Consider the following 25,303-nt stretch of genomic DNA (forward strand, 5'->3'; position numbering starts at 1 on the left):
TTTGTATGGCTCAGGGTCTCTGTAGATCTCTTAGGGACTGAAGTGAACCTGGGTCTGATTTCCCACAAAAAAGCACCAGTGGAATGTTTTTTGAAGTAACCAAATACCCAACGTCTGTCTGCACCAGCCAGCAGTGTGTAGGGTCTGTCTGTCTGGCTTTATCTCTGGACTCTTATCCCCTTCTGTGGCTAACTCCATCTATGATGTTTGGTGCCAACATGGATGATAGTTTGCTGAACTCTGTAGGGCTCTGGAGTGTGTGTGTGTGTGTGTGTGTGTGTGTGTGTGTGTGTGTGTGTGTGTGTGTGTGTGTGTGTGTGTGTGTTTGTGTGTGTGTGTGTGTGTGTGTGTGTGTGTGTGTGTGTGTGTGTGTGTGTGTGTGTGTGTGTGTGTGTGTGTGTGTGTGTGTGTGTGTGTGTGTGTGTGTGTGTGTGTGCGCTTGTGTGTGTTTGTGCGTGTGGTGTCTTGTGCACTGTTTCCTGATAGTGCTGTGCTTTCTCCAGGTTGCTTATTATTAGTCTAGATAGGAAGAGGAGACCTCACCCTCCATTCTCAAACATAACCCCTTGCTGTGTCTGCTACACCGCACATCATTTGTCTGCTACATCCTTTTCCCATTTACCAGGAAACTCACCCTTGGTGAAAGAATCACGCAGGCCAGCCCATTTATTGACCTCCATATTGAGTTCACCCATAGCAATAGATCGCTGCCAACCATAACAAATGAGAATGTTCCCCAGCACCCCTCAGTTTATGCTCACTGTCAGTGGTATTAGGCTGCCTTTATTGGATTTAGCTTTATTCTCCTCATCAGTTGCTGGTCAGAGGAGGAGGTCAACACAGAGTTGATGTAATAATGCAGTATTTCTGGTATTACTGGCATCTGCAGCTTCCTGAGGGGATGTTAACTTAGCTTAATGTAACAGTGATAACACTGGCTCTGTGATGATAACACTGCTTGATATTATATTATTACATTATGAGAATAAAAAGTGATTTTTTTGACCATAGTGCAAGAGGAGACCACTGTTTAGATTCAGGGCTTCGGCGAGCTGTAGACTGGTTCATACGGCGGACAGGGAGAGGAGGGCTGTGCAAACTCTAGGATAACAAACCTGACGGCGCTCAAACTTGGAGGAAATGGGTTTCATCTGGGCTCAATGACCACCATCGCTCTTGATTAGGGGGTGTGGGAATGCTGTAAACCATCACTCTCTCTCTCTTTCTCTCTCAGTGGGTGGGTGGGTGGGTGGATGTGTGTGTGTGTGTGTGTGTGTGTGTGTGTGTGTGTGTGTGTGTGTGTGTGTGTGTGTGTGTGGAGGTGGATGTGGGTCGAGAAAACACATCTTGGATGGAGTGTACTGGAAACACCTGGAACTTCTAAACATCCTAGAGTAGGGAAGCTTGTGAAACTGAATCCCTGCATTCCGCAGAGTGAGTGGTCATTGTATGGCGATGCTAGAGAGCACAGACGTCCTTTCCCACATTGTCATCAGTCTTCAGTCTAACACCTGGTCAGTTATTTTCACTCCCCAGGAACATAATAGGGTGTCTGAATAAGAGCATAGTGTCAGAATTGTGGTACATTCTGGTAATTGAATGTGCCGTTTCAACAGGGTGTTTTTCTTCAGTAAGGATCTTTGGTGATGAAATGTGGTTAGATGTTTACAGCCTCAGAATGTAACATGCTTATTTGTTACTTAAATTTACTAGGCCAATGTCCCTGTGAAGATTATTGTGTTGATAGATTTTTATTGTACTTCTGAGTGTTGCCTTCTGACTGAAAGTCAGAATCTGGCCGGCTCTACAATATGCGTTTCTATGGTGATGGAACTCAAAACAAAGCCTGCCTCTGTTACACTCTTATGTGAAGAAGAGCATCATCTCCTGCAATTTAATTTACCCATAACAGCTAACAGTGGCACATTTAGATATATAGTGATATTAATTGCTTTTGCATTTCACTCTTTTCTTAGCACTCTCAACTTTTGGAATGTTTGAATGTTCTACTGAGTCAATGACATTTTAAAATAGTTTTCTATGATATTCCTTTTGATTTCAGTGGAACGCATCCAGATTTAGCTTGTATATAAAGTCACACAGATTTCTTTGTCACCCTGACATGGCCAAGTTGCTCTATTACCTGTTGTGTTGGTATTTGCCATGACAGCCAAGCCATTTGAGGAACAACTGTTGGTCTAATTCTCACTCCGCAGTGTTCCTGTACGATATGTGGACTACCCCCCTCAAAAGTGACTATGCCCCATTAGTGTGTAGAGTTTGTTTTCCTCTGCACAGTTGAGGTCAATTCCACTACAACTGCATTTGGGTCAATTCTACTAATCTATGCATCTAAATGCAGTTTTACATAACTTTACTTACTATTGTATTACTGTAGTTATCTCATTTTACCAGCACAACTATTTCCCCGAGCTGTGATTACAATGAGGGCACAGTCTAAATATTTCTCTTTGCCACCCACTTTAGCCTTCCACTGAATGTTTAAACACAGATGCCCTGACATAGTAAACCTGCATGTTTCTTCTGAAATATTTATCTAATTCCTCGGGTGGGGCAGGAAAGCCTGTTTTAGTGCTGAGAATCAATGGGGTCGTTAAGTAATCTCAAAACACTCATGGACCGATTGTTTCCTTTTTATTGCACTGTAATAGTGATGTAATGGTTGAATTCATTCACTACTGCGGCCATCTTGCTAGCCATAGACAGAAGGGTTCCTACGGTAGTATGTGTACCTGCATCATGTCTGCAGCATGTTTTAGAAGATGTGTTTGCATTTAATGAATATAACACTGCATGCGTATAATCTGATCTGAAAACTCAGGATAGATAGATAGGATAGAGAACAACATGGTGGATGTCCACTTGGGATCTGTTTTCACCCGTCCAGTCATTTCACATCAGTACAAGGGGAGGATGTTGCTATAGGTGAGGTGCACCCAGACCAACTTGGTAGAAAAATTGAAACTATGTGCACAGACCTGATCAAAATGTCCTTTTCCGTGTGCAAGGCCGGGCTTGGCTGTGCTCTTGTGCTGTTCTGTGAAGGACTTACATGGGTTTGTGAGGGATTATTTTCAGTTGGTTTATGGGTCTGTTTACTGCTTGGTGCACATGGCAGCCAGGGACGCTCTATAGCAGCCAGGCACTCTCAGCTCGTAAAGGCCTTGGAGAGACTACGTACACACACACACACACACACACACACACACACACACACACACACACACACACACACACACACACACACACTGGAGGGTGTGGCAGGGTGCCCTGTGAGCCCAGCTACGACACAAAAGACAAAGAAAACCAGGCTCTGGGAGGGTGTGGTAAAATAAATCAAGACAGACATCTATCCTCATTTCTCACAGTGGATCTGCAGAGATGTTGTGTAGTTTGACACAAAAGGTGTAGACTAGAGTCACTAGAACTTTTATTCAGTTGTCAGTCTGCTGAGTCACTCAAGCCTGTGATAAGGTCTCTGTGAGAGGGAGTTAGAGTGCTTTGTAGGTAGAGCAGGCTTCAAGTTCATGCTGGAAGCCAGCGAGGCAGCCAGTCTGTCCTAAATGAGAGAAGGAGTTGATTCGTCTGTTTGTTCATTGGAACAGAAAAGATTAGAAAGACGAGATAAGGAGAGGTCTATACCACAGACACAACTGGGTCTGTGTGTGTGTGTGTGTGTGTGTGTGTGTGTGTGTGTGTGTGTGTGTGTGTGTGTGTGTGTCCAGTGAGTGGCTGCACAGGGTCCACAGAGTGAAGGATTATGGTTTTAATGTTTCAATTAGAACTTGAATTTGATAGGATGCAGACAGGAGATCTTGGGTAACTAAAATGTTTTTCTCATGGTCAGAGGGCGTCCTATCATAATTGCTCCTGCTCACTCAATAACCTTTACACCTTTTACCGTGTCAATGGTCAGTATGTTCTTTTTCAAGATATTTCAGTCCCTGCACCACAAGGAGAAAGCGTAGTGTATGCACACGTGTGTGTGTGTGTGTGTGTGTGTGTGTGTGTGTGTGTGTGTGTGTGTGTGTGTGTGTTATTCCGTCTGTAATGTAATCATATGTCTAATAGGACTCATGCGACCCACTGGGACTAGTTCACAGCAGCACAGCCATGAGAATGCATTTGGCATCAGTGTCAGGAGCCAGGCAGATCAGTATGTGGATAATCTGTCTGTCAATCCCTTCAAAATCAGAGGAGTATGATTTCATTAACCCTGCTAGCTGTATTCTGGAGAAGTATAGATAAAGAGATTATGTTTATCCTTTGAATGCAGGTGAATAAAGTAGACAAACTTTATTAATTGGCCCCTAATATGAAGAATTCATTTTGGAGATCTAGTGTATCTGTGTGCATAACCTCAGTTTTCTCAGCTGTATTATTATGTAGCTGTCCATTATACTGATGAATAGACCTCTGATTCACACCAAGCAACAGTTATTTTGAGTCTGAACTCCAACTCTAAGCACCCTGTAGCTTCTGTCTCCTGTTCTAGGTGCCACTGGTTCCCTCTGTGTGGCGCAGGGTTCCGTTTCCATGGTACCCAGCAGTGGCGTATTCATGTTGTGTGTGTGTGACAAAGGGTTTAATGTCCGTGGCCCAGTCTTGTATTACAGGAACATAGAGTTCCTTCCCCCTGGAGAGAAGAGAGTTACAGCTCGGCCTACTGATGGTCACGCCTGCTAATGTTAGACTCAATAAGCAGCACTAATCCCCAGGCCCATCCTGCTACTATACTAGGCCTTTTCCCACCTGCTTTCTGTTCAACAACAAGCTATTATAGAGAGATATGTGTCCTCTTCCTAACCCCATTATACTGTATCCTCTCTCTGTTTCTCCCTCTCTCTCTCTCTCTCTCTCTCTCTCTCTCTCTCTCTCTCTCTCTCTCTCTCTCTCTCTCTCTTTCCTGTATAATATGGCATGCTGTCTATATGGTTCACTGGGAAAGGCTTGTGTGGCTTACAGACCTAATTTCAGCACCATATGGGCATCCTTCCTCTTTGTTTTCCTCTTTTCACTTCTCTAAAGAACACAAACAATGAGAGGTTGCAGACAGGATATCCTTCTCAGAGCCAGGACACTGTCCCGAATGCAGCTTCCCTGTATGGAAGTGCCTCTACCAAGAGGTCTGAAACCATTTTAACACAGGAGGTAGTGTCCTAGCCCTGTTTGCTGGATGCTGGTTAAAGCCTCACTCTGGGTAATCCAGCTTAATTGCTTCACTAACAAAAACATCCTTTTTGAGGGTATTAATCATAGTCAGTAGCTGTTGCTATGCAGACACCCTGACATGCATTCCTAGGAACTTAACACAATAGAGACAGCATTTGCGTGGAGACAACCCAGGGCTAGCTCAGTCAGACTGCTGTTGAGATATCAGCTTTGTGCCTTAAAGTCACTTTAAACATCTGTTCTCAGTGTTAGGGAGGACAGATGTTTTCTAGCCATAATCCTTCCCCATGTAAAAGGATCAAGTTTAGAAAGAAAGTACCCCCAGTCAGTGGGATTTGGATGACGCTTGGGGGTTCAGCACCAACAATATATGTTGTTGTGACTGTGAGCTTAATTGAGACCAAAAGTTGATAAGATTACTCTGCAGTGCATTCCCTCTTTTGGCTCTTGTCAGGGAGTTTACCAGCAGCGTGTGTGCGCGTGCGCGAGTGTGTGTGTGTGTGTGTGTGTGTGTGTGTGTGTGTGTGTGTGTGTGTGTGTGTGTGTGTTGTGGTGGAAGTCTAGGATTTACCACTGTACCACTCTGAATCAAGAAACAAGTCCTGAGTAGCCATAATACTTGAGTCCGGTATTTATTGCTTGCAAACAAGAGACAAGAGCGTAACAGCAGCCCAGCGTAGTGTGTGTGTGTGTGTGTGTGTATGTGTGTGTGTGCGCACCTCGCAATGGCAGCTATCTGATTAGTGGTTTATTTTCCCTACCGCTGACATAAGTGCCTCAAGTGTGTGAGGGCTGTGAATGTTTACACTAAAGGGGGGGGAGTCTGAGCCAGGCAATGTTTCTACTGAGTGCCCAGAGGCTTATATGAGAATCACAACACACACACACACACACACACACACACACACACAAACACACACACACACACACACACACACACACACACATACACACACCACGAGGTGTAATGTTTGATGTCTGAACTGAAGTGTGATGTTTAGTCCGACTCCTCAGAGACGCTCTTCAGATCTTTTGTTACAATGTAGAAATGTATTACATTTTCATAGATGAAACATCTGGCAAGAGATGAACAGAGCAGCACCAGAGATGTGTTATATGATATGTGATAATACTAACGTATGCTTTTTTAAAAAAAAATTACCCCTACCCCTGCTCTCAGCCTGCATTAAAAGACAGTGTTGTTAATTAACAAAAAGCAATTTCCCAAGCCATGAATGAGGTCATGGTCACTGCCCTGTGTCTGTGTATTTGTTACACCTGGATTCTCAGAATAGGGTAAATGTAACTTGCCCAGGATTGTTGGTAATCATTCAACAGCTCAGCATGGAAAATAATCACCTCAATTTGTGAGCCATTAACCTATTATAGTACAACCCTGTGCTGTTACATATTAAGGACACTGATTTAGTCTGTTTTAGTCTGTAGCCACGCCTGTTTCTCGTATATGGCCTAATACTTTAAAAAATGTATTTTATACAAACAAGGTGGATGCAGAGGCGTGTGTCTCACGGTCTCAGACTGTTTTGCATTCAATGTCACACAGTCGCCTTTTGTTTAGCAACATAACAACAGGCTAGTGCAGAAACCAACTGACACACCTGTACCTGTATCTCTCCACTCACAGTGTGTCTGAATCAAGGTGTAATCATCTCAAAGTCCAGTGTTAATCCTAAAGCCTGGTCCTGTTGGGGGGAGTGAGAGAGTCGTTATGGTCCTGCTATCTCCCTGTCTCTCTCTCCCTTCCTCTTTCTGTGCATCTTCAGTTGTCATGAAACACTAAAGCTATCCCATAAAAAACCTGTTCACCAGAGGGAAATTAATTGTTCTGGTCTGGCATGTTTAATTGACTGATTTATGAGAGGGACTCTTTTGCAGTTTCTTCTTTTTGCTTCTGAGATGAAACACTTAAAATGGCTGGTTTGTTTTGAAACAAGCTCGTTTTATGATTTCAAAGCCCTGTGGTTTCTTTGTGAGGTGGCTTTCAGACTTTGTAATCGTGTCAGTGGAAGGCTTACAGCCCCTGGGTTGGTTGGTTGTGTGTGCGTGTGTGTGTGTGTGTGTGTATTACATATGGTCTGAGCTTTGTACTATTTGTACAAGGACATACTTTCCCATGATAAATCACTATCAGGGTGCTCCCATATATTATCTTGGTCTCCTCCATACATTTGTAGATCATTCTTTTGGGCCCTTTATTGTAATTTCAATGGCACCTCCAAGAGTGGCTGTTTGTTTTGAGCCGTGGCCACAGTATCGTACTAGAGAGTGATCTGATAGCCCAGTAGGCATGTGGTCACTACTGTGGGAGTAATGGAATTCTGTGGTCCATCCCAGTGTAAATGGAATCCAATGGAAACCAGGCCTGGTTCATATAACTCAATGGACCACCCAGATCATGGACTAATTGATCTGGGAGGTGAAAGTGGAATGTGGATTATTTATACTGGCAAGGGGACTTGTCTCACCCAGATGTTTGTGTATGTCTGTGTGTATCTGACCTCTCTCTCTCACCCAGGTGTGTTATTTTGTAAATTTGTGTAGGTAGACTGTCTTTCCCAGGTGTGTGTGTGTGTGTGTGTGTGTGTGTGTGTGTGTGTGTGTTTCAGCTGTGTTTCAGCTGTGTTTGTGTGTGTGTGTGAGTGTGTGTGTGTTTCAGCTGACTTGTCTAACCGTGAGGTGTGTGTGTGTGTGTGTGTGTGTGTGTGTGTTTCAGGTGACCTATCCCCAGTACAGATGGCTCCTGTCCCCCAGTCCCAGTTCATCCCCCTGGCCGAGGTGCTGTGCTCTGTCATCTCAGACATGAACTCCGCCCACATCACTGTCAACCAGGAAGCTCTCATCAACCACATGAGCAAGGTCCACCCAGGTAAAACACAGAGCAGATGTGCTGCTGGTGAGTTCTGTGTAGCCTAGCTGCAGCTTGTTTTGATCTCTAACCATAGAATTAGTGCTAGTGCTATGTAGTTTAGTGACATCTTCTGACAATTTGTATTTGTTATTTATTTTTTATATATCTTGTTATAGAATTTGTATTTTTTCAGATTCTCGATTCTTCACTTTCAAAAGTATGCCAAACAAAAACCCTTAATAGCAAAGTTTAACAAACCATACCAAAACCAAACTCATTACACAAGGACTACTTCGAACAATTCCCACTGAAATTGTTGGAAAAAACATATTTACTTTAAGAACTGTGCATATTCAAAGTTTGGTAACAGAATGGCCATAAAATCTCACTGGGTTTTATGTAACCACATTTCCCCAAAACTCTTAAATATCTACTCAAAATTAAGATTCAAATATGTCTGCAAAAAGAATGGGGTGGCAGCTATCATGTGATACCTTGAGTTAGAAGAATGGGGTGGCAGCTATCATGTGATACCTTGAGTTAGAAGAATGGGGTGGTAGCTATCATGTGATACCTTGAGTTAGAAGAATGGGGTGGCAGCTATCATGTGATACCTTGAGTTAGAAGTCTTTTGGTTGTTGAGTGACAGTAAGTGAAGTAGATTTACACCCGGTAACAGAATGACTTTTTATGGATTTGAATGTCATTCTGTATATGATGATGTAGCTAAAATAGGGAAACACAGATAGAAATATGCAATAGACACTCTCATTAAGGTAATAATGTATTATTTTATCAATGTATATACTGTAAAAAAATTCATAAAAACTCACAAAACACAAGAAACGTAAACACTCAAAAAAAATGTTTTATGTGATTTAAATAAATGATGTTTTTATTATATTTTTCTTCATTATACCAAAAGAAAATAGACTATACTTTTGGCACCAAAAAACAAAAAAAATAATAAAGTAGGCCTATGTCATGTACAGTCACACAGAGGACACCCAATTTGTTCCTAGTTTGCCTCAGATAGCCTCTGCAAAATAAAAACGTTCTTTATTGTCTACAACCACCGATTTGGTAACAGAATGACCAGTTTTTAATGACTTATTAATTCTTAAACTTAATTGGTATCGGTAAAAACACGTATTTGGTAGATATATCTATACTTATTAGTTTTGTTCACTTTCATTATCCTTGCTCCTCATGAGGTAGAGACATTTGAAAATATCTTACACTTATGTGGGTTTTTGGTAACAAAATGACTGGGCAATGATTGTTATACATACAGAAGCCAAAACAAAATATAAGTGTTGATATTAGTTGACCGGGGTCTATACTTGAACATTAATGAGGTTTGATGTTTTTCTAAATACCCTATATGACCAGAAGTCAAAGCCTTTACCTTTCCCTATTCTTATGGTGGAATATGGTTTGAGAAATGTATTTCTGATTTAATTTCCCCAAAATATTATAGACTCTTAACTTTCATTTAGCACTCAATGTGATATGCTCTGATGAATTTAATATTTTGATCCTCATGGGTCCTTTTACACTGCCCCAAATACACAATGCATTGACAAGTAACACATAAAAAAATACATATTAGCAGACCCACAAAAACACAACCAAATCAAACAAAGATTTTGTTTTGTTTTATACCTTCACACCTTTGTTAAATCTTTCTAACCTTTTCTTATCCTCATGACCCGCTCTCTTTTCTCCCTCTCAGGGATGACCATCCCCACCCAGGACATCCTGTACAATGCCCTGGGCTCTCTGATCAAGGAGCGTAAGATCTACCACACAGGAGAGGGCTACTTCATTGTCACACCACAGACCTATTTCATCACCAACAGCCTGGTCAGAGAGAAGAGCTGGTGGACGTCTGGTTCAGGAGACACCGAGCTTCCCTCCCCTCCTCCCATCACCTACCTACTGAACAACGAGGCCTGTCAGGAGAGTCACACACAGCCTCCACTCATAGCCCACTGCAAATCGTGCAGCTGCTTCACCCCCCAGTCCTGCACCAATACTACTAGTACCACCACCATCACCACCACTGTCCCTCCTCCCACTGTCCCAGACCAACACTCTGTCTCTGTGTCCATCAGCGAGTGCACAGGGAAGAGCCTAAAATGGCCCCGCCCATCAGACCACAAGCCCTCAGTCCAGCACCAATCCACCTCCACGGCAGCTGACTACCAGGCCAGCGAGATCAGTAAGGCCACCACTGCCACCACCAACGCCACCAGCCGCAAGGACAAGGACAACAAAGAAAAAACGGGACGCAAATTTGGTCTCAGCCTCTTCCGGAGGAATGGCGGGAAGAAGGAAAAGCCAAAGAAAGAGTACGCCTCGTTTTCTGGCCAGTTCCCTCCGGAGGAGTGGCCGGTGAGGGACGAGGAGGACCTGAACAACTTGCCGCGTGACCTGGAGCACGCCATCATCAGACGCATCAACCCCGAGCTCACCGTGGACAACCTGACACGCCACACAGTCCTGATGAAGAGACTGGAAGGGAGAGGGGAGAGAGGGGCCACAGAGAGGGAGCGGGGAGGGGAGAGAGGGATGGACAGGGACAGGGACAGGGAAAGGGACAAGGGGTTGGACAAAGGGGACAGGGGAGTAGACAAGGGCATGTCTACTGAGATCCTGGCCTCTTCCAAGCCCAGGCACCACCACTCCTCCAGGGCAGGAGCCGGGAGGAGGACTGCCACCAAGGCCTTGCGCAGTAAAAAGAAAGCCCATTCCTCCAGGGAGAAGCAGAGGGAGAGGGAGAGGGGGAAGAGTAAGGCCCCTGTGTGCATGGATGATGATCCAGAAGGAGAGGTCCTGGTCCACTCTTGCCTCAGACCAGAGGTCCCTGTGGAGGAACCAGACCAGCATGAGGAGATTGGAGATGTGGATGGGAAGTGTCTGTATAAGAAACGTATTGACAACCCCTTCCAAAGTCTGCCTGGGAAAGAGGCAGCCCAGGCTATGACCACTGCCACCACTAGAGACCAGAGGAGGAGAGAGGGGAAAGAGGGGAAGGATCCAGGTGCAGGGAGGAGAGAACGTGCAGGACACCGCTCCAAATCCTGGGACCCCCACCGGGCAAAAGGGACCACCGTCGAAGTAGAGCATGCTATGAAATCCTGTACAGCTGGGGACAGGTCATATGATGGCCTCCATGAGAGGGGGTTCCCCACTGGGATTCCCCTCCTCCTCCCAGACACCAAGCTTACCAGAGAGCTGTCACCTGACTACAGCTCAGCTTACCCTCAGAGCAGTACTCTGAGGATAGACGACAAGATCAGGCACCAGAGGGAGGGGAAAAGCAGGGGGAGGGAGAGCAGGGAGGGGAATGAGAGAGAGAGGGAGAGGGAGGGCAAGCATAGGACGTTCCAGGAGGGAGAGTATGGGAGCATAACAGACCACAGACACGCAATAAGCCCAACTACAGATGGTGAAATCCCTAATAGCCAACCATATACTGATCTAGATGCCAACCTCCCTACCCACCCATATGACCCAGTGCCTACCCACCCATATGACCCATTGCCTACCCACTCATATGACCCCGTTGTGCCCTGGCCTAAGACCTCTGCCCAGCGGAGATTGTCTCTCAGACACACAGACACACAGGGGGATGTGAACCACAGGCCTGATCTGCTGTCCTCACACCAACAGGGGGCAATCAATAGCAACAACAGTAGCAGCAAACACAGAGGCCCAGGGCAGGGAGAGAGACAGGGGTTAACAGCAGAGAACAAGGTCTTTATGGGAGAGAGTGATGGGTTTATTGAAGATGACCACCGGCTCTACCAGAGGGCAGAGGAGGAGGAGGAGGAGGAAGAGGAGGATGCCTGCAGTTCTCTGTATCTGAGTGAAGAGGGAGTTATAGACAGTAGAGAGGCCTACCAAACAGGTATGGCTCACTACCATGAATCTATCCCCCAATACCGTGAGCCTGACTTGCACTATAACAAACTTCATGACCCCCAGAGTCACTACCATGAAGATCAACCCCTCTCCCCCCACCATGATCCCCAGTCTCCATACCCAGATCCTCACTCCCCCTACCACAACTCCCATTCCCTCCAAGAAGACTGGGACAGCACATATGTGGAGGAGAACCCCTCCTCCACCCACCAGGAGCCCCCTCTAACCCCCCATAGTCAGGATGAGACCAGGTGGAGGGGTGGAAATAGCCACCACAAACATATTCACCAGAGGGCCCAATCACCGGGGGCCCAGAGTGTGCCAAGCTCCAGCCAAGGAGCCCCGATACAGAGGGAGAGACGACAGGATGCCAGCCTCAGCTTGCAGCACCTGGAGCCTCCTGAGGCTGCAGACAGCAGCATCTTTGACTACTGCCAGACCAGTGAGGTGGATTCAGACGCGGAGACCCTTCATAAGTCAGTGGATGAGGGGGACGGGGAGTCAGCTCACTGGAGGTGTGTGGTGGAGGGAGAGGAGGAGGAGGAGGAGGGGGGCTTTGAGACCCTGGGGGAGAGAGGAGTCCCTCATAGCCCCAGTGCCAGTCTGAGCATGCCCAGTGGTGCCAGAGGGGGAGAGATGGGGGAGATGGCAGAGATGGGAGAGAGTCAGAGCATCACAGGAGACAGTGGCATAGACTCCCCACGGTGAGTCAACTGTTCAACTGTTAACCAGTAGCTGTTATTGACTGTTTCCATTAGCTTATGGCACCAGGAAGAAGGAAGACATAACTGGTTTGATGTTACCTCTGCTCTAGCCAGTTTACAGTTACTTAGTTATGAGTTGTCTTAGGTAGAATAACAACACAAAAACACACTAAAGCTGATAGAAATGTAACATTCTATTCTGCCAGAAACTGTGTTGTCTCTTCTTTCCTATTAATGCAAATGAAAAGAAAGCTGAACAAACACCTCCTAGTCAATTAAACTAGCCAGTATTTAGCCAGAAGGGAATGATTATGGTGATTAATATAATTACTTGTAGGTATGGTTTGATTCTAAGGTTTGTAAAATGAGAGAGAGAGAGAATGAGCGAGCGAGAGAATCTGATATGTATCTGATGTCTGATATGTATCTGATGTATGTATCTCCTCATAGCACCCGTGTGAGTCTGGCATCCAACAACACTGTGATCTTGGAGAGTCTGAAAAGGAGAGGCTTCCTACAGAACCTGGAGAAACTACATTCCAAAAGTACAGCAATGAGACCACAGAGCTCACTGTTACAGCTCACCCCTGTCATGAACGTATGAGGGCTCTGAGCCCAGAGTCCCCTGTTGCAGCTCTGTATGGAAGCCTCTGAGCTCACGGTTGCAGTTCTATCTCAGAGCCCAGAACACACTGCTGCAGCTCCCATAAACTCACCTCAAAGTGAGAGCCCAGTGAACAAATTAAAGTGAAGTGTATTACCCAGTCCTCAAGGACTGCAGTGTGTGTAGCAGCTTATGGGTGCTCAACTCAGATCAACTCTACTGGATGTCAGTGTACATATGTAGATTTGTTTACCTTTTGTAAATAACATTCCTAGAAGAGGAATATATCTATATAATTCTTCAGTTAATATTTGTTGAATCTCCTGCATTAAATGCATGACCGTTTGATAGATGGTGGTTTGAAGCATCATTCTGTACAGTGGTTAGATTTGCCTGTTTTTCTCTACATTCCACAAGGCAAACAACAACAACAATAATCTTCCTCTGTATCTGCATTCTCATGCTTATTTCCTTGTAGACATTTAGCACAAATAAATCTATGTAGCCTTCTGCTTGGTGTTTCTTGCTTTATTGTGTGGATTGATCACTTTCTCAACAAGAAACCACAACCATATAAAACAACAGAAGGTAGCCTAAAACTACCCATTCATCTGACAGAAAACATGACATACAATTGGGGGCATCACAGCAAAAGGCTATGTATATTATTCTTTCAAAACATCACTGATACAAACCAGATCCTGCAGACAGCTGATAAGACCTGGCGTGTTTCTGGAGGTTCCTGTGACAGGGGAGACCTAGAAAGGGGAACCCCAGCTATGAGAGCCCATCTCTGGGAGAGCCGGGGTCAGAGGTGTGGGTTGCTGTGGAATGTGAGGTGGTGAAGTGTGGAGGATAGCTCCCTGACATCTGGGGTTTTTGGATCTCAGGACATTGGGGCCTTGCCATGGTTTGAATTAGACCCAATCTCAAGGGCTCAAAATGTATGTGATCTTCTCAGACGAGAGCCCTTAATGGTAAAACCATTATGCTAGAGCCCATTGTGGTTAGACCAAAAATTGCCATACATTCAAGATTGTTGAAACATTGTTTTATTTGAACAAGGTGGTACAATGGATCACACAGATGGCAGAGAACATGTTACACTTACATCAATGAATCATGGGAGGGGGTGCCCCTGTGTGGATATAATGTGAAACGCAGGTACGTGTCTACGAACTGGGTAATAATGTTGGTGGATCATCACACCTCTCTGAAGTATTCAGTATGTGCACTGTCCAGGTATGCATAATAGATTGCATACTCAATGCATTTGTGTAAAGTAAAAGTTTATGATAGTTCAGTTCAACTTGCCCATGCCAAATGCATGAATAATATGCTATTTGAATCCACCCAATGGGGAAACTGTTTCACTGAGCTGGTGGTCCTCCTTATTGGCTTAACTGACAGTACCTCAACTTCAAGAAGTACATTGACACATCTAACACTTGAATCTACACAATCACAAGCCAAAGGCATTCCTCTTCATTCCCCCAATATACAATGAAACACACGATATGAAAGCATGTGGGCCTTGTGTGATGTAGCAGGCAAATCATGAATTTTCATCTTTATGGAGAAGTCAGCAATGACCTATGCTCCCAAAGGAGCAATGGTTCTTATAAGGCTGTGTTTGACTACTTTGAAATACATTACTTTATTGGTGAAAGAAATTTAGTGGAAAGTGTGCTTTCTTTGACCATTCCGCTCGTGTCAGATCAGTGATTACCCCAAGGAACAGAAGGAAGGATGCGTTAACGTGTGCAATGTACTTATACAAAAGTGCTAGCAATTTAATGTGTGGATAGCAAGCCTGATGCTTTGAGTAGCGTGTGTGGAACACAAGGCTGGAACAACAGTTCCTTATATGCCAAGAGGAAGGTCAACAAATAAAGTCAATAACATTAAAAAAAAAAAAAAAAAAAAAAAGACAGGTGTTGACAGTCAACAATCTTTATTTCTCCATATATGTGCCACTCAGAGACTGGGGAGAGGTGGAACAGGGACTGGGGAGAAATGGTGAACCCTTGAAAGAGAGGCCAAGCCTATATGGATCAATGACATTGTAACTTGTTTTTTTCTTAATTCAACCTCTAAGAAATCTACAATGAGGCCAATCAACAAAGACAGGGGGAAATTAAAAGACAAAGATTGTAACAGTGTAAACTCATGGCAATATACATAAGCCAGAAACTAATAAACATCAATGACTTCAAATTAAAATGTGGGGTAAGTTAGTATGAACAAGAGCAAAAAAGGAGTTGCCAAAACCTTTTTCTTTTTATGAACAGCTCAGCAGACATTTCTACATAGCATGCAATAAGGCACCTATCTAACACTAGGAATAAGCCTATGCTACGGTTTGAAGCACAACTGCTATCCAAATAAAATAAAAAGGAGGAAATTAAACTGCTCAAAATAACACCACTCCTATAAAAACAGTATCTCTCATTTCCCTTTCAAATAACCCAAACCATATTTAAAAAAATACATCAGTTTGTAAAATATCTTGTACACAGAACAGTAAATAGAAAGCGCAATCCCATGGAATTTGGAAAATCTGGAATTTCAAACGAGGGTGTTCTTCAGTAAAAGCAAGCTATCCCCTGTAGTCATTTTGATAAGTATACACAATAATCTCCTACACTATCAAATTTGATAGCTTCATAGAATATATTCATAGTAGAACTTAACTATATTCTATGCACTGCTAATTGAATTAGTCTCCAAAGCAATAGCAAGAAGACCTTTGAACACAATGTCAACGCATCTCATTAATATACAGTTGATGCTAGAATAGAGGGAAATGGATAGGAAATTGATCAATCAGGACACCAGTCAACTTCAAATAATGCTACCAATCATCTTTATTTTCTACTAGGCATTTTCTCAGCTCTCATCATTATGACTAAATCGTATCCCATAATAGAACTATGGTTTGATCCAGTATTGCTCTCTCTGCAGTCTGTTCAGCAGTACAGACCCCTGTAATAGACACATACGATGAACTTCACCTGATATATATACTGTATATATAGAGCAGCATCACAGCCGACGGAGCTCAAATCCTACAATGACAGCCTGTATGAGAGCAGTAGCAACATTTCCTGGTAGCTCTGTAACGCCTAAAGCAAAAGATGATCAAAGGAAAAAAGTGGATCTTACTATCAAAACGTTATTTTCTGAAACAAAACAACACACTAGTCACCTATACATATATAAAAAGTAAAACCAAATTACTGTTTTTTTTACAGGATGTCGTTTGATTCATGGAGATGGGGTTAAAAAAATTACAAGTAATGAATGGCTAATTTATTGAATCAAGACAATGACTTTGCTTGAACACCAGTTGCATCCGTAGCCCAAATATAGGGGTTGACCTTAAAAGTTACACGTGAGAAGCACTCCTTGTTCTTGTACAAGGAGACATTTCCCTCTTGTGCCAGTTACATGAATTGGATTCTCAACATTAAGAGCACTGGCCACATGGAGAGGGATGTATGCATTTTCAGATAACAATTTCATCTAGATTATCAAATCACATTTTTAAAAAGCAATCAAGAGAGGCTCTGGAGCTTAAGCACAATCAACAAATAAGAATACAGGCTCATTCAATGTCTATCACACTATTCATTCAAACCAACTGATCAGAAAGTCCAAGGAACTTGTCAACCAACCAACTGCGCCAGCTGTCGGTAATGGGATAAAGGTCCTTCAGTTCAGGCCAGAACTGTACTATTCCTATTCCTCATCTTGAAAGAATCTCTTGTGTCATGGTCGGTTTGTTTCCACAACTCCATACACAGACAGACAAACTTGCTGACTGACCTGACAACTAGGAGTTGGCCTGATATTATTTGCTGTAGTTATGTCATGGTAGGGACCATTTGTAGAACAGAAAATAGGGGCAGGGTGTGTGTGTGTGTGGGGGGAGGGTGGGGTGGGGGGGTGGAGTGGCAGCTCACTGATCTATGTGGATCCTATGGTGCCTGGAGAGAGAGGATGAATGGTTGAAGCCTTTTCCACACTGGGAGCACCTATAGGGCTTTTCACTGGCAAGGATGCGCTGTTTGAGGATGGTGGTGTGAGGGAATCCTTTCCCTGAGGGTATGGCGCTGTACTGTTGCTGTTGCTGTTGTTGCTGCTGCTGCATCTGCTGCTTCTCCTCCTGGTGAACCCGCTGGTGTCTGGAAAGGGAAGAGGAGTGATTGAATCTCTTCCCGCAGTGCTGGCATGTGTAACTTTTCCCCTCAGAGTGGACTCTTTGGTGGCGGGACAGGGAGGAGGAATGATTGAAGCCCTTGTCACAGTGGTTGCAGTTGTAGGGTTTGTCTCCCTGGTGCATCCGCTGTTTCAGGGTGGAGCCATAAGAGAAGGTCTTCCCCTGCGGGGGAGAGGAGTAGATCCGGGCATCGACATGGACCTTGTGGTGTCGAGAAAGTGAGGAGGAGTGGTTGAAGCCCTTGTCGCACTGGGCGCAGGTGTAGGGCTTCCCCCCAGAGTGGACCTGCTGATGCTTTTTCAGATGGCGCTTGCGAACAAAGCTCTTCCTACACTGGTTGCATTTATAGGGTTTTTCCCCAGAGTGGATCCTCTGGTGCTCCCTCAGGGTGGCGGCAGCTGCAAAGCACTTCCCACACTGAGTGCATCGGTGGGGCTTGTCCCCTGCGTGGGTCCGCTGATGCTGCTTCAGGTTGGAGGCTGTGGTGAAGCCTTTACCACACTGGGAGCAGGTGAAGGGTTTCTCTCTTGCATGGAGCTCCTGATGCTTTTTAAGATGGCGTCTGCGGATGAAGCTCTTTCTGCATTGGGTGCACTTGTAGGGCTTGTCTTCAGAGTGCATCTTCATGTGCTCTCTGAGTGTGATGGCTGCGGCGAAGCTCTTGCCGCACTCTGAGCACCTGTGGGGCTTCTCTGGGGAGTGGATCATCTGATGGGACTTGAGGTTGAAGGTGTCAATGACTCCTTTGCCCACCATCTCTACTCCAGTGGTGGCGTAGGCCTTCTCTTTCATGTGAATCTTCATGTGCTGCTTGAGGCTGGACTCCACAGCAAAGCTCTCGCCACAGTGGACACAGATGTAGGGGTTAGTGGCCTTGTGGATCTCGAAGTGCTGGTGGAGATCAGACATGCTGCCGAAGATCTCCCCGCACTCGTTGCACTGCAGGCCATGGGCCTCGTGTATGACCACGCCGTTCTCCGACTCCACCGTCAGCTCCCCACCATGGTCAGACTCTACCTTCACCACATGCTCTGTCTCCGTCTTTAGCAGCACCTCTCCAAGGAGAGCCTCGGTCGGCCCGCACTTGATCTCCGCTCCTGTGAAACAGTGCATGTCTGAATGTTCCGCCTTTGTATAATCATGGTCTGTCTCTGCAACAATGGCATCCACACAGGCTACAGCCCCAAGCTCAATTTTGGTTAGATCGGAACCGTGGATCTCCAACTCCAATCCACGTTTCTCCTCTGTCATGATCTCCGTCTCTGCGGCATAGTGAAGGTCGACCTGGCTGTGGGCTATGACACACTCCGACCCCAGCGTGTCAAGGCCGGGTGTGTCACACTCAGTCTCTGACTCGGCCATGAGAACACACTCCAGCCCAACGACCTCCGTTTTCCTGCCGGATGATTACTTAAGGGGAGAATCGGGGTAGAGCTCCACGTAGGTCTCTCTGGTAAGCAGTAGTAGCGCTGAGGACTACAATTAGTCAACAGAGTCCTGGACAGGAAAAGAGGATACAGGGGGGTTATGTGCTATATGACAATCAGCTGTCAGCTACATCTTCTATGCTTACAAATTGAAGGGAGATATAATGTTGGTTAAATACTATAGTTGAATAGCATTAGTTATTTATTGTTTATGTAACTCTCAAATATATGAAACTCTCTGTAGGAGCCATAGAGCCAGACAGACACCTGTTGTTAATAATTGCAAACTAGCCTGCCGACCAACTAGCAATATTTTGAGGCTAACTAGCAAAGGAATGGGAGAACTGGGGGGCAATAATACCTCAACGTTGGACTATCTGGCTAGTTGCATCAATAGTGCAACAAAAAAAAAGTAAAGTGCGCGTGACGTTCTCAACCAAAGTCTGATAGTCATGCCAACTTAATTGACAAATTCTTGTCCATTTGAATCTATGCTTCGTTAGCAAGCTATACATTTGCTATCTAGTAGGCTAAATGTTATTTAGCACCGAAGTTAAGCTCCAGGCTGCACCAAGTGTTACTAAGAGGCGAAATGGAAAACATGTCATGATGACTCTGCAAATAGCAGGCTGCCGATTACGAAACTGGGGCCGGTATAATGAATGGTCTATTAACTATTTGAAATAAGGTGAAATGGAATAAACTAATTAATCGACATGCTAGCCAAGATTATAGCTCCCTAGCCAACTTAACAACATTTCCATCCTGGCTACATAGCCAACATTAGCCCGCTAGTTAGCTGGCTAGGGTAGGGGGAAAACAACTTAACGATGAACAGCATTGTTAGCCGCTAATGTTTGCCGAGTTAGCCCGCTAACTAGCAAGCTTCATAGCCGATAACTAGCTGGCTAGTTGCTTAGCCTTATGATTGATAAACTTAATAGCAATTATTCCTTGAATAAGTTACAAACCGCGAAAGAACCCAATCAATTTTACCACGGATTCGAATGGAATTACGAACGCGGAAATTCTCCGTGAGCTTGTGCGCAGTATTAACAGGCCATCTTGTGCCACACCACCACCACCACTTTCAAGCTAGCGAGCATAAGATGGCTGCCGCTACGTTAGCTAGCTTCCGCCCTTCAAAGCGCATCTCAGAACTACAAGCGTTTTCCCGAACACCATACACAACTCCGACTCAATCAGCAGAACCACATATGCACAACACGTACTCTGAACCATTAATAGAAGTTACAGAACCAAGAGAGGGTTGATTCGTTTATAATCAGATAAATCGGCCTGAAACAAAGATGGCTAACGCCAACCAGGCGAGGAGTGTTCGCCTCGCTAAAAAGCCCGGGAAAGGCGACCCCATCTTATATAATCAACAATGCATAACAAAGCACGACCAATACGTCTAAGACATCTTAAAACGAATAAAATACAATGTACTATATAAACATACTGCTAAACGAATTTACCCATTACTTAGGCACTGAGAAAACACTAGAAAAACACAGCCCGTGTCCTCAAGATGCGAATGCATTCCATGAGCATATTTTCAGCCCACATTCAATATGGCCTAGCTAGCTGCCGCGTAGCGTACATTAGCGCGCAAGCTTAAGCTACCTAGCCACCATTCCAAGCTAACTAGTAGCTAGCTGGCTACGGTCCTAGCCAGCCAACAACCATCGTGTTCATGTTCTTGTTACTACTGCAGCTAGCCATCTAGCTAGTTGGGGAATCACGAAGGTGTATACAGAAGTACAATTATATTACATTATAACATATATACACTTCGCAGAATAAACAGATTTACAAATAACTTCCGAATTTAAAATAGTATTTTTGTGCAAAATGATAACCTCATTGTATAGTCTGCTGATACACCACAGACAGATAAAAGTATCGAAATCGACAGCTAATTGTGAGATTAATTGGTCTAATGGTTGTTCACAACTACCCACCTCTTTGTCTTCGGATTTTGTTGGGTGATGAAAAAAGTGTTTTTGGGCTCTGGACAACCGATAGCTCCTAGCTAGATGCTTGCTTGCCTGCGTCTGTCTGCTAGCGATGTCTTCCTCTCTCTTTCTGTAGAGCTGGCGCCACAGATCATCTGGCGCCAACAACGTTGGAGCGCATTAGTACTTGCATTGTAGGCATTTCCAGTATACAATCTCTACTGCCACCTAAAGTTCCGGAGTACTCACTCAGTCTCTCTCTCTCTCTCTCTCTCTTTCTCTCTCTCTCTCTCTCTCACACACACACACACACACACACACACACACACACACACACACACACACACACACACACACACAATATTCTGCATATATCTCCAAGAGTAACATAATCAAATCAAGTTTGTTTATGCAAAATGTGTAAAATAAAGATGTAAACCTATTTGATAATCAAAATCCTTTATTCCTGCTAAATAACAATTTAAAATCAGATAGCAAGGCTTGGTGTAAATGTGTGTCGGTTTAGTAACTGTCTTGCATTTGCACACATTCACATTGGTGTTGTCTTGTAAAAGGATGCATTTGTTTTACAGTGCAAGGACAATTAGCCCATTCACAAGATGAGGAAGATATATTGTATAATCTCCACTGTTTTATATTCTGCTGTAGGCTCATTCTCATGACTGGTTCCGATGACCACTTCCACAGTGTAAAAGTCTAAGTGTCCTTAGTTGACTCAAGACTAATTCATGTAAGCAACAAGAATATAACTTCACTGTTTGAAAATAACAGGGTAGATGTCAATTTATTAAACCAACTTCACAATCACATTGTCTCTTGTACAGAAGGCCTTCTGTTATCTGGCACCAAGTATGATTTCATGGCCCAGTATAAATAATTCATACTGTAGATAATGTAAATGCAATGATTAAGAAGTGAAGATTTCAACAATCATGATCACAACAATTAACAACTCTCTATGGTGTGTTGATAACATCTAGAATCAGTTTATTTTTGTGTCTTTGAGATGACAGCATTCCTGAGGACGAGCCCAGAATCTCATGTTGCTAATGGGATTGTCCTTCCATTTCAGATAAGTGTTCTTCTTCAGGTATTTATGGAGGCCAAACACTTTGTTGGTCCTCTCCTCCTCCAGTGTGTCCTCCAGTCAAGGACAGACTGGGACAACAAAACGGCCCTGGACTTTCAGCAAGCGGGGGGGGGGGGGGGGGTCGCTACTGGTCTCCAGTATGATGATAATGATGTTGGGGTTGCCCTCCCGCACCAGCCAGGACTGAGCCACCTCAAACTCAAAACGACACCACCATTATGACCTTGCGGCTAACCATGATGCCCTCATCTATGATGCTAGAGGTCATAGATTTGCCCACTTCAAAGTCCCGCATGTAAAGAACTTCAACAAAGATGGACACTGACAGTTTCACTCTCAATATGTGTGTACAATATTCAACATCAAAGTCTAACACTGTAGTTCTCTGCATTGATTCTGATGTTTTATATAAAATATATTTGTTTATGTTTCTGTATATTTTCATGCTTCATGATCCACATAATAAAGTCAGTTTGAGAGCTGGAACAATCAAGTGAATTATAGGGCAGATTCTCAATACCACAGGATGAAATAATGTCTCCAAGAGACTGAGGTTTACAAAGATGTGCTGTAAAGTGTCTCCATGGAAACTATGGCCTGACATTTTTATGACTCTACGGTTGTTGAGTCACAATAAGTAGAGTGGGTTTTTGAAGGTGATGCCTGTATAGGAAATATCCAGGAACTCCAGAGAGGTGAGAGAGGTGTACCCAAAACCTGTCACATATTCTCCTAAGGTACTCAGCTTTGTTTGGTGTAAATCCAACACCTCAAGATTCCTCAAACCCATGAACCCCATATATTCTATCCGGATCTTGGAGTTGGTGCTCATGTTGTGGTGGCATAGATGGGGGAGGCCTCAAAAAGGCAACTTTCAAGATGATTTGATTGTTGCTCAGATCCAAGTAAGGAGGCCATATCTTCAAAATCAGTTTCAAAATAAATGGTGTGTGTGTTGTCTGTGATGGTCAGTCTCTCTAGGGTGTGTTGATGTGAGAGTTGCTGGTCTGGCATGCTGTGTAATTTACTATGGATCAGGATCAGCTCCTTGGTTTGCCTTAAATGAACATGCTCCATAAATCTCACATCACCGTTCTTAAGAGTGATTTTTGTGGCATTTGACATACAACAGAACACACAGATTGGTCCCACTGGTCTCTCTGTTTGAAAGTAATATATTTCATGGAAGTTTATCAAGCAGAGCCCATCCAAAAAAACATAGTCATAAATCCTGATAGTAGATGACCCCATGTAGTGTCCAATGGCCAGCTTACCCACATTGAGTCCATTTGAGAAAGTCTATGCTTGCATTAACTGAGGCAAAAGCATTGCGCAGATGTAGCTCTTGGAGGTGAATGTTCTGAAATGCTCCTGGCTCTATGTGTGCTATTGGATTCCTGGAGAGTACAATAGTGATGTTATTTCCCATCTGCCTTAAGACCGCTGTGTGGTCATTTTTGGTTATGGTTAGGTTATTATTGTGCAGGTCCAGTATCCTGAAGTCCATGAAGTTGATTACATAGGCTGGGATGGACATGGAGGAGATATAGTTTATCCAAACATTCAACTCTTGCAGCTTGGTTAAATGGTTTATATGGAGGTTCTCGATAGAGAGAAGACCAGTATCCACCAGAATACGCTTTTTCAGACAATGCAATTCATTTAAGCCATTTTCCTATATATTCAATGGAGTTCCCAGTCATAATCAAAGTTGTGACATTCCTCACATTGTGGAAAGCATTGTCAGCAATATGTTTGATGTGGCATTTGTTGAAACAAGAGATATGATTGATTGAATGATTAGTCATTTGACTAATTACTGTTTTAGGTTGTATATCCATTCCTTACATGCTTACAGTATGTGACATATAACAAGAAGAGAGGACAAATGCTGATTGTTGATGCATGTTTTTAAATACACAGGACGTGATGTTAAAAAATCCAAAGTGCCACCTCTTATTCTCCCGCGCTCCCGGTAGTAATGGAAGGCTTAAGCACTGACTTACGCTACTCCGATGTCGAGAAAGGCTGGGCAGACACGTCATTGGGGTTGTCAAGTGGGCTCCTACTTTCACCAACTTTTTGCTGACTGGGCCCACGCCGTCTCCAACAGGCTCAGTGCGTTCTGGTGTCCCAGAACCACCCCCCTCTGCATCTGCCTAGCCGGCTTATTTGGGAGACCAGCTGGGGTCTTTCCTCTTCAGCCAGAGCCACTGGCTACTCTGCTCTGCCACCCCTAATGTGTCCTTGATGGTCTGGCGTAGGGCTTGTCCGCTGAACCCCAGGTCCCTCAGCAGTTTTACAGTTGATGTTGCCATGAAGCCCCGACATCCAACTGAGCTGAGAGTTGGACCACAGGACCAGATCAGGGCTCAAGTTGGGGATGGCTATCTCTGATGGAACCGTAAGCCATTGGCCTACGTGCACCAGCATCTGCCAGTCCCGGGCTGCCTCCAGCTGTCCAAACCTGGTCTTTGGTGGAATCTTCTGTTGTCTTTGTTCCCCTTCCCGAACAAAGGCAATTGGCAAAACTGGAACTGCCCAGCCATTGGTTGAGATTTTTCAGGGGTAGGAAGGACATCGTAGGTTGCTCGAATGAGGAAACTTATCTTGCTTGTCTCCAACTCCCACATGTCCTTCCAGCTGATCTTCCGTTTTTCTACACTCTCCCATCTCGTCCACTGGCCCTGTTTAGCTTGCGACACAGCCATGGCACACCTAATGGACTCCTCCTGTTGGCGGACTTCGGCCACGATCAACTTCTGTCGCTCTAGTGAGGATGCCTTGTTCCAGCAAGGTTGTTTTCCGCCAAGCCCCAAGCCACGTCTTCCGTGTTGGACTTAGCCCACGATGTCGCCATGGTGGAGAACAGATTTTGCCTGCTTTGCCGCATTCTTAGCAGTCCACTTCTTTCCTGTTGCCAGGATTGGGGCAGCAGCTCGGATCACAGTGTCCCTTGACTCTGCTAGGGTCATCTCTAGTCTCACTTTAGTGCATTTGAACTCCTCTGTGAGGCTAGAGAGAGGCAGCTGGTGTAGCCCCTGACCATATAGGCCTATGCTGCTCAGGCATCGAGGAACACCTAACCATTTTCTCACATAAGAGCTAATCGTCCTTTCCATCTTCTCGACTCTTGTGAGGGTGATGTCATACATGGCTAGTGGCCACATAAGGTGAGGTAGTAACCCAAACTGCAGGCACCAGATTTTCAGCTTGCCGGGCAGCATAGATTGGTCGATGTTCTCCAGACCTTTGATGATTTCTTGCCTAAGTTTGTATGCC

General features: G+C 44.5%; 2 protein-coding genes and 1 pseudogene across 4 annotated transcripts in view; 1 reads left to right on the forward strand and 2 right to left on the reverse strand.

Moving 5' to 3' along the window:
• The window catches only part of stox1 (storkhead box 1), a gene marked incomplete at its 5' end in the record, with an annotated part of 18,439 nt that extends 4,642 nt beyond the window's left edge, over positions 1 to 13,797 (forward strand). Inside the window, 3 exons of one of the 2 annotated variants that reach the window (XM_083696238.1) lie at positions 7,928 to 8,080; positions 9,798 to 12,696; positions 13,147 to 13,797. In XM_083696238.1, the coding sequence (XP_083552364.1) occupies positions 7,928 to 8,080; positions 9,798 to 12,696; positions 13,147 to 13,300 (3,206 nt within the window). In that variant the 3' untranslated portion in view covers positions 13,301 to 13,797. The remainder of the gene's footprint in view (positions 1 to 7,927; positions 8,081 to 9,797; positions 12,697 to 13,146) is intronic. The other variant, XM_083696239.1, reaches the window with a different exon arrangement.
• Positions 13,798 to 15,237: 1,440 nt separating this feature from the next.
• LOC310823279 (uncharacterized protein) lies at positions 15,238 to 21,025 on the reverse strand. Its single transcript, XM_083696103.1, has 2 exons — positions 20,917 to 21,025; positions 15,238 to 19,019 (listed from the first exon to the last, which is right to left on the reverse strand). The coding sequence occupies exon 2, from the start codon at positions 18,882 to 18,884 to the stop codon at positions 17,262 to 17,264; it is 1,623 nt and encodes a 540-aa protein (XP_083552229.1). The 5' UTR covers positions 18,885 to 19,019; positions 20,917 to 21,025; the 3' UTR covers positions 15,238 to 17,261.
• Positions 21,026 to 21,918: 893 nt separating this feature from the next.
• On the reverse strand, positions 21,919 to 23,829 carry LOC310823356 (annotated as a pseudogene). Its single transcript has 4 exons — positions 23,690 to 23,829; positions 23,300 to 23,517; positions 22,150 to 22,324; positions 21,919 to 22,065 (listed from the first exon to the last, which is right to left on the reverse strand). The product of its transcript is annotated as an uncharacterized misc_RNA (transcript).
• Between the last annotated feature and the right edge of the window lie 1,474 nt (positions 23,830 to 25,303).

Source organism: Argentina silus (assembly GCF_951799395.1).
Source record: "Argentina silus genome assembly, chromosome: X".
Lineage (NCBI taxonomy): Eukaryota > Metazoa > Chordata > Actinopteri > Argentiniformes > Argentinidae > Argentina > Argentina silus.

What these genes read in the sequence shown, in the direction of transcription:
- LOC310823279 (XM_083696103.1), bottom strand. Translation starts at nt 18,884, where the DNA reads ATGGCCGAGTCAGAGACTGAGTGTGACACACCCGGCCTTGACACGCTG.